We start from the raw sequence: 9,944 nt of genomic DNA on the forward strand, positions 1-9,944 counted from the left end.
CACTTTCTAGTATGACAATTTTTGGCCTTAGGTAGAACTATACGTCGAAAGGCGACGTTCTATTTGGAGGACGGTTTGCGCCACAGTTTCTGCTAATAACAAAGTCTCCTGCATGAGAGGAACCAACAGCTCTAAGGCGAGCTACCTCCTATTGTGATGATAAAGGCTGGAGCATGGACTTGTTATCTCCATTACTGGCATGTCCCCAACCCGTCCTAAAAGAGCGTCGCATTTTGATGTATACTCCACCTAAGGCCAAAAATCGCCGTACTAGAAAATGGTAGCGGCACTTTAGAACGACAGTTTCTTGATGGTGGGAAAAATTAGGAGGGCGGGCTGGTGTCCCAGCTGGATTCTTTGTTATTTTTTAGGTCTGGACTGGACGATGGAGTTGCATATATTGAAGCAGAGTGTTATGAGATGAAGAAATTGAAGAAAGTACCTGATTACCATCGCTCCACCAGTAGCCAGTTCACAGGTCATAGATTTGGCATGTGTGTGATTCAGAGCCCCGCGATAAGAGAACTGGACACCAAATTGAATGTGTCACACACACACACACACACACACACACACACACACACACACACACACACACACACACACACACACACACACACACACACCGGGGCCTCGTAGCCTGGTGGATAGCGCGCAGGACTCGTAATTCTGTGGCGCGGGTTCGATTCCCGCACGAGGCAGAAACAAATGGGCAAAGTTTCTTTCACCCTAAGTGCCCCTGTTACCTAGCAGTAAATAGGTACCTGGGAGTTAGTCAGCTGTCACGGGCTGCTTTCTGGGGTGTGTGTGTGTGTGTGTGGTGTGAAAAAAAAAAAAAAAAAAAAAAAGTAGTTAGTAAACAGTTGATTGACAGTTGAGAGGCGGGCCGAAAGAGCAAAGCTCAACCCCCGCAAAAACACAACTAGTAAACACACACACACACACACACACACACACACACACACACACACACACACGCATATACATATACAGATAAGAAATATGCCGTAATATTAGGTGCTGGGTTTGCTTAGAAAACGACGATACTACACACTCAAAGCTCGTGATATTTAGGTCTGACATATAGGTTGATAGCTGTGAGTGACCAACCACAAGGGACACAAGTTGACCTTCCACTAGTGACCCGTGACGAGTCAGAGAGGGCAGACACAGTGGGTGTCACCGGCGTGTTCATACGTCAGAGGCCAGCCTGGATCCAATGAGATTAGAGGTACTGATACATATGTTATTAACATTTAATTAAAAATTCATACATTGATCCAGCGCTTACAGATTTGTATACGATGAAGAACGGTCATGGAAGAGGTCAGGAGAGAGAAAGACGAGGGAGATCTGGGAGAGCCTGAACATGTCTATGTAGATTCTGTATATTCATCAGTAAAATTAAGTGTAACAAATGCCATAAGAAACGAGGCATTTGAGTCTTTGAGACTTAATTCCCTATATATCACACCACTTGCCAGAGTGATTTCATAAGAGACATATAACCTGTGTTTCAATAATACTGATCATGAATATGTAAATTGTTATTGGTTCTATTTCAACTTTGTTCTTACAGTTCCTGCGACGGAGCTGGAACCAATCGTATTGGCGTTTGCTTTTCCATTGGAGACTTTCGACGCTGTGGAGAGAGCGGGGATCTGATGCATGGGTAACAGCTTCTCCACCGTATCTACCAACCCTGGCTTTGCGCTCTGGAGAGGCCACTTCTGACCGACAACCAGAGCGCAACTCCATAGTCTCCTGAGACTGATGGATGCCTACTAAAACAAACCACATTGGTCCTATCCACGACTAAATATGTTGGTGCTTGGAAGGGGGACCTTTCCACCAGGATGTTTGGCGCTGTGTCGCGTGTCAGCTCAGCCTCTGGAGACACCCCAGAAGGATTATACTGACACTGCGTTTTGAAGTTGTAAATGTATAGTTTTTGGGGTGCTGGAACAATATTGCGGTATTTGTGGCGCGGTGGTACAATGTTGCGGTATTTGTGGCGCGGGGGTACGATGTTGTAGTGTTTGTTGCGCGGTGGTACGATGTTGGAGTGTTTGTGGCGCGGTGGTACGATGTTGTAGTGTTTGTTGCGCGGTGGTACGATGTTGGAGTGTTTGTGGCGCTGCGGTACAATATTGTTGTGTTTACGACGCGGTGGTACAATATTGTGGTGTTTTTGGCGCAGCTGTACAATGTTGTGATGTTTGTGGCCCGGTGGTACAATGTTGTAGTGTTTGTGTCGCGTGTTAAAATGTTGTAGTGTTTGTGGTGCAGTGGTACAATGTTGCGGTGTTAGTGGCGCGGTGGTACAATTTTGTAGTGTTTCTTGCGCGGTGGTACAATGTTTTGGTATGTGTTGCGCAGTGGTACAATTGTGTAGTGTTCGTGTCACAGTGGTACAATGTTGCTGTGTTTGTGGCGCAGAGGTACAATGTTTTGGTGTTTGTTATGCAGTGGTACAATGTTTTAATGTTCATAGCGCGGTGGTACAATGTTGTGGTGTTTGTGACGCGGTGGTACAATGTTGTGGTGTTAGTTGCGCGGTGGTACAATGTTGTGGTGTTTGTGACGCAGTGGTACAATGTTGTAGTGTTTGTGGCGCGGTAGTACAATGTTGAAGTGTTTGTGGCACGTTGGAACAATGTTGTAGTGTTTGTGGCGCGGTGGTACAATGTTGCGGTGTTTGTTGCGCGGTGGTACAATGTTGTAGTGTTTCTGGCGCGGTGGTACAATGTTGAGATGTTTGTGGCGCGGTGGTACAATGTTGCGGTGTTTGTGGCGCGGTGGTACAATGTTGTAGTGTTTGTGGCGCGGTGGTACAATGTTGCAGTGTTTGTGGCGCGGTGGTACAATGTTGCGGTGTTTGTGGCGCGGTGGTACAATGTTGCAGTGTTTGTGGCGCGGTGGTACAATGTTGCGGTGTTTGTGGCGCGGTGGTACAATGTTGCGGTGTTTGTGGCGCGGTGGTACAATGTTGCGGTGTTTGTGGCGCGGTGGTACAATGTTGCGGTGTTTGTGGCGCGGTGGTACAATGTTGCAGTGTTTGTGGCGCGGTGGTACAATGTTGCAGTGTTTGTGGCGCGGTGGTACAATGTTGCGGTGTTTGTGGCGCGGTGGTACAATGTTGCGGTGTTTGTGGCTCGGTGGTACAATGTTGCGGTGTTTGTGGCGCGGTGGTACAATGTTGCGGTGTTTGTGGCGCGGTGGTACAATGTTGCGGTGTTTGTGGCGCGGTGGTACAATGTTGCGGTGTTTGTGGCGCGGTGGTACAATGTTGCGGTGTTTGTGGCGCGGTGGTACAATGTTGCAGTGTTTGTGGCGCGGTGGTACAATGTTGCAGTGTTTGTAGCGCGGTGGTACAATGTTGCGGTGTTTGTGGCGCGGTGGTACAATGTTGCGGTGTTTGTGGCGCGGTGGTACAATGTTGCGGTGTTTGTGGCGCGGTGGTACAATGTTGCGGTGTTTGTGGCGCGGTGGTACAATGTTGCGGTGTTTGTGGCGCGGTGGTACAATGTTGCGGTGTTTGTTGTGCGGTGGTACAATGTTGCGGTGTTTGTGGCGCGGTGGTACAATGTTGCAGTGTTTGTAGCGCGGTGGTACAATGTTGCGGTGTTTGTGGCGCGGTGGTACAATGTTGTGATGTTTGTGGCGCGGTGGTACAATGTTGTGATGTTTGTGGCGCGGTGGTACAATGTTGTGATGTTTGTGGCGAGGTGGTACAATGTTGTAGTGTTTGTGGCACAGTGGTACATTGTTGCTGTCTTTATGGCGCGGTGGTTCAATGTTGCAGTGTTTGTGGCGCGGTGGTTCAATGTTGTAGTGTTTGTGGTGCGGTGGTACAATGTTGTAGTGTTTGTGGCACAATGGTACAATGTTGTGATGTTTGGGGCGCGGTGGTACAATGTTGTGATGTTTGGGGCGCGGTGGTACAATGTTGTGATGTTTGGGGCGCGGTGGTACAATGTTGTGATGTTTGGGGCGCGGTGGTACAATGTTGTGATGTTTGGGGCGCGGTGGTACAATGTTGTGATGTTTGGGGCGCGGTGGTACAATGTTGTGATGTTTGGGGCGCGGTGGTACAATGTTGTGATGTTTGGGGCACAGTGGTACAATGTTGTGATGTTTGGGGCGCGGTGGTACAATGTTGTAGTGTTTGTGGCGCGGTGGTACAATGTTGTAGTGTTTGTGGCGCGGTGGTACAATGTTGTAGTGTTTGTGGCACAGTGGTACAATGTTGTGATGTTTGGGGCGCGGTGGTACAATGTTGTAGTGTTTGGGGCGCGGTGGTACAATGTTGTAGTGTTTGTGGCACAGTGGTACAATGTTGTGATGTTTGGGGCGCGGTGGTACAATGTTGTAGTGTTTGTGGCACAGTGGTACAATGTTGTGATGTTTGGGGCGCGGTGGTACAATGTTGTGATGTTTGGGGCGCGGTGGTACAATGTTGTGATGTTTGGGGCGCGGTGGTACAATGTTGTGATGTTTGGGGCGCGGTGGTACAATGTTGTGATGTTTGGGGCGCGGTGGTACAATGTTGTGATGTTTGGGGCGCGGTGGTACAATGTTGTGATGTTTGGGGCGCGGTGGTACAATGTTGTGATGTTTGGGGCACAGTGGTACAATGTTGTGATGTTTGGGGCGCGGTGGTACAATGTTGTAGTGTTTGTGGCGCGGTGGTACAATGTTGTAGTGTTTGTGGCGCGGTGGTACAATGTTGTAGTGTTTGTGGCACAGTGGTACAATGTTGTGATGTTTGGGGCGCGGTGGTACAATGTTGTAGTGTTTGGGGCGCGGTGGTACAATGTTGTAGTGTTTGTGGCACAGTGGTACAATGTTGTGATGTTTGGGGCGCGGTGGTACAATGTTGTAGTGTTTGTGGCACAGTGGTACAATGTTGTGATGTTTGGGGCGCGGTGGTACAATGTTGTGATGTTTGTGGCGCAGTGGTACAATGTTGTGATGTTTGGGGCGCGGTGGTACAATGTTGTGATGTTTGTGGCGCAGTGGTACAATGTTGTGATGTTTGGGGCGCGGTGGTACAATGTTGTGGTGTTTGTGGCGCGGTGGTACAATGTTGTGATGTTTGTGGCGCAGTGGTACAATGTTGTGGTGTTTGGGGCGCGGTGGTACAATGTTGTGATGTTTGTGGCACAGTGGTACAATGTTGTGGTGTTTGGGGCGCAGTGGTACAATGTTGTGGTGTTTGTGGCACAGTGGTACAATGTTGTGGTGTTTGGGGCGCGGTGGTACAATGTTGTAGTGTTTGTGGCACAGTGGTACAATGTTGTGATGTTTGGGGCGCGGTGGTACAATGTTGTGATGTTTGTGGCGCAGTGGTACAATGTTGTGATGTTTGGGGCGCGGTGGTACAATGTTGTGGTGTTTGTGGCGCGGTGGTACAATGTTGTGATGTTTGTGGCGCAGTGGTACAATGTTGTGGTGTTTGGGGCGCGGTGGTACAATGTTGTGGTGTTTGGGGCGCAGTGGTACAATGTTGTGGTGTTTGTGGCACAGTGGTACAATGTTGTGGTGTTTGTGGCACAGTGGTACAATGTTGTGATGTTTGGGGCGCAGTGGTACAATGTTGTGATGTTTGTGGCACAGTGGTACAATGTTGTGATGTTTGGGGCGCAGTGGTACAATGTTGTGATGTTTGGGGCGCAGTGGTACAATGTTGTGATGTTTGGGGCGCAGTGGTACAATGTTGTGATGTTTGGGGCGCAGTGGTACAATGTTGTAGTGTTTGTTGTGCATTTTGGATTTAGTGAAATGTCCGAATTTACCTTCACCCCTTTTTATGATTTATCTCTTGTCAGGGCAGAGTTCCCGTTCTGAACTCAGTATTAAAGGGGTCTAGCAAGGTCGGACTTAGGTTCTCGGGCCCTCCTCTAAATGCTTTCCGTCGTAATTTCCTAATTTAACAATCGATTAGAAGGAAATATTAAATAATCATATATCAGATGGAGTCAGAGAACTGGAGGTTCTTCCTGGGCTCCGCCTCTCTTTCTAAGTAATTTTCTCCCTTGAATTATCGAAAATATTAATTCCATTCAAATGAAATAAAAAAAAACTGAATTATTGGGACTAAATCAAAGAAAAAATGCAGTTTTGGGGCTCCAGCTCTTGTTTTAAGTTGTACTTTAACTTTGTAATATCGTAACTATTTTGAAGACAGGTATGAAATTTTAATCTGAGACATATCTAACTTTTAAAACATTTGTCCTTGAAGTATTTTTAAGCCCGCAAGTAATGCAAGCATTTTGTTTGCAAACAATGCAATATGGAGGGAACATTATTCAGCAACAATGTCTCCCTCTCTTCTCACCCCACATTTCCCCTCACAGCTTTCCACGAACCCCCCCCCCCCCCCCCCCCACCCCGCGTCCTCCCACCCCATCTCTTCTCTCCTCTCCCCTCCTCACCCTTCGCCCGCGAGATTTCAAATATTCTAAACACAGTGTTTAAACAGTGTAATATTTACCTATATCCGCTCCACGAGACGAAGTCTTCTGGAACAATGTTTCTTGCATTATTAAACAGTTAAAGCTTCGCCTTACTCCACATATCGCAACTTACCTTGCTATCCACCTCATTTGCAGTTACTGGACAGTACTTCACCTTTCACTCTTACAAGCAATACATTAATTCCAAGCCAAAGTCATCAATAATTATCATCCACCATATATTTATTACCAAACACAATACAGATGAACAGAAGGATATAAAATATGGAATCTCAATATTTCCACATATTTGACAACAGAAGAAGTAAAACCTTTAAAGTATTAAATTCATCACACTATAAAAGCCAGACATCCTAATTATCTAACACACACACAATCAAAGAAACCCAGACAGACTTATTGCAATACCTGTTGTCCAACTCCTTTTCTTAAGTTTATATGTATAACTTTCTAAGAAAAATATTAAGTGCCATAGGTTAAGGAAGGATTTTGAGAAACATAGATAAAAGGTTGGATAATTATTATACCTACCTAACACACAGCCTGTTAAATGTATGTGGTATTGAGATGAAGCGTTTCATGTGGTCATTGGATGTAGTAGATATACTTTATTATAAATTTCGGGAACTTTTTCGAGGAAATATGTAGAAGAGAGGAAAGGAAGTGTGATGGGATTGAGAATAGAGATGGTAAACTATACTTTCCTAAGAGAAAATATAGTGTAACAGAGTTAAATGCAATTATGAATATGGTATTGAGATAGATGAAAGCAAATTGCAAAGATAGGTGAGGGTGTCTGGTTAAATTGTCACATAAAGCAATTTGTTTTATCTAATTACAAGAAAAATACATTAAGTATCGACAATTTGACAGAAGAATGGTGATAATGGATTATGGAGAGAAAGATTCTGATCTATTAAAAGAGTTACAACTGTGTCTGAAACTCTGCTTTAGGACTATTAGGATCGACTCGCCTGTTTATACTATCTTTGGAAGACTTTATGGATCATTTGTTTTCAACTGAAGTCTTAAATTATGTGGAAAAATAAAGTTGAATAACCAGTGAGGGATTTTAAAGATAATTGAAGCGGAGCTTAATGGAGGCGGGTATCCCAAGGTAACTTGCGGGGCACAGTAAGGGTGGGTCACTCACCTAAGTCTGCAGGTGCCTGTGTTATTAATATGGTGGCAGAGGGTGTTGTAGCAACACAGTGGGACATACTCGCCCACATATACGGGGACAAGCATTGACTGTCAAACATTGGCAGTGAAAGGATTTATATCGGGCAATGGATCGATTATCTCCATAGACTTGCCAATAGAATGAACATATCCTAAGAATTTAACTTCTAATGGATTCCATTTCTGTGAACTGCAAAGAAATGCAGCTGTGGTTTTTGTTATCAAATACTTGGTGTCTGGGAAGTGGACGATATTGTACAAAATGAACTTCTAAAGTGTGTCCTTCATTATCCATTTATTATTAAACTTTTGGCTGGGAATATTCTATTTCTCTTTGGGAAATTACTCATCCAACAAGGATCGCATTATCTGAATTAGATTAAATATCTCCTCCTTCATCAGTTATACGACCAAGGCTCATGACTGGTACCATTTGAGTCAGGACATTCACATTAGTTTGGTAGTGTGACAATACTCACAGAGCCACATAATCATGGGACCATATTCATGGGAGATTGTAATGCTGAACATATTACGTGGGAGGCAGTAGTTACAACGATAATGGATGCAAATTTATATAATATGTTTATAACAACTAGTATTTTGTTGTTTAAAAATACTGTGACCGTATTATACACAGTAACCGAGTTACTGTGTATAATACAAACACTCAAACTGCCAAAATTGGGAAACTGACTTTATTATGTATTGGGAGAAACCTTGTGCAAGACAGTATGGAATGCTCGTATGGAAATATTTTGGTTAGCGATCACTATGCAATTTCAGCTTCCTGTAAGGTACAGTGCGATGTGCCTAATAGTCACCATATACAGGAAATCAATATTCCACATGGTTTCCATTACAACTTTATTAGTCGCATTTCATATTGGTGTCAACGTTACATGATAACGAATATTCAGATCTTCCTCAGAGACCTAGTTGATATAATTACTACCTATTACAAAAGCCAGGCTTGTTTGGGAACAAACCATAAGCCTAGCAGAGGAGGACAGCACTCACGACCACTCAGACGGGGCCTTGACACCGTGCTTGCGAAAGAACATCAAATCACAAGAAGTCTTATATGCGCTTGAGAGACATGAGAAACGTGAGAAATGTTATACGGAATAAACATTGTAAAGGGTTCCTATAAAAAAAAACGAGCATACATCATTTGTTGAAGTCTGAGAAATGGCACGAAAAACTTTTAGAAACAGCTCAACCGAACCATTACACAACAGCCCATTAGAACAAGCATTCACTTTCGTTAATGGACACTAACATCAAGATTTAACTCATTCCCAATTAACATACATAACAAAAGAACTCGCCCCAAAAGACAACGAACCATAAATCTTGCATATACAGCTATTGACGTGTCAGATCTTAATGATGTAACTTAATGGGAGTTTAATAATCTACTAAAAATGGGTTAATCAACTGCTCTTGGAGTGGACGGTATTACATACAGCTTACCGAGATTAGTCTTACAAGTGCTATGCAAACCAATTTTTTTACTTTTCGGAATGAGTTTAAGTGAAGGAGTACTACCTGCTGCTTAGACAATGCTTAGTGTCATTGTTCCTCATCACAAACCACATTCAGATAATTATAGGTCCATATCTCTAAAATCAAGTATTTGTAAAGTTCTTGAACGCATTGTCCTTAACCGACTCATGAACCGTATGAAAGGGCATGTCACCCCAACTGTTTGGATTTATGCCTGGGCTCAGTACACCTTACTGTTTTGCTGAATGCTTTTGATAATACTGAAACTCATGCAGTTTTCGTGGATCTAGCGGCAGCCTTTGAGACTGAAAACAGGGAAATCATACTAGAGCAGTTTTCCAAACTTAGAATGTAAGGTAAATTACTGAAATGTATAAAGTGTTATATGTTTAATCGACCAAATATGCTTTGTTCAATATTGTTAAAATCACAGTGAGTAAACACTTTGAACTAGTAACATCTCAAGAAGTCCTTAGTCCTTTCTTGTTCAACATTCTAATGAATAAACGTATTAAAGATCTTCCAACTAGAAATGATGACACGGTCATTTGCTCTGCTGATGTTTGTTTACAGGCTGCCTCCGAGCCTAGAATGTCAATTCTGCTCGATGCTTATACTACTAGAACTGAGGAATGTGGCTCCTTATCTCTGTAAAGAAAACTCTTGCTCTCATTCCGTGTGATATGCCATCAGTCAATTATCATATAGATGGCCGAACATTTGAGAGCTGCGAGTTTTACAGATACTTTGGTGTTCCCATTAACATCCCTGGGT

At 43.9% G+C, this 9,944-nt stretch overlaps 1 protein-coding gene across 1 annotated transcript; it reads right to left on the reverse strand.

The window, feature by feature from the left end:
• Positions 1 to 2,261: 2,261 nt before the first annotated feature.
• LOC138368491 (mucin-22-like) lies at positions 2,262 to 3,767 on the reverse strand. The gene has a single exon (XM_069331012.1). The coding sequence runs from the start codon at positions 3,765 to 3,767 to the stop codon at positions 2,262 to 2,264; it is 1,506 nt and encodes a 501-aa protein (XP_069187113.1).
• Between the last annotated feature and the right edge of the window lie 6,177 nt (positions 3,768 to 9,944).

Source organism: Procambarus clarkii, chromosome 25 (genome assembly GCF_040958095.1).
Source record: "Procambarus clarkii isolate CNS0578487 chromosome 25, FALCON_Pclarkii_2.0, whole genome shotgun sequence".
NCBI classification, from domain to species: Eukaryota; Metazoa; Arthropoda; class Malacostraca; order Decapoda; family Cambaridae; genus Procambarus; species Procambarus clarkii.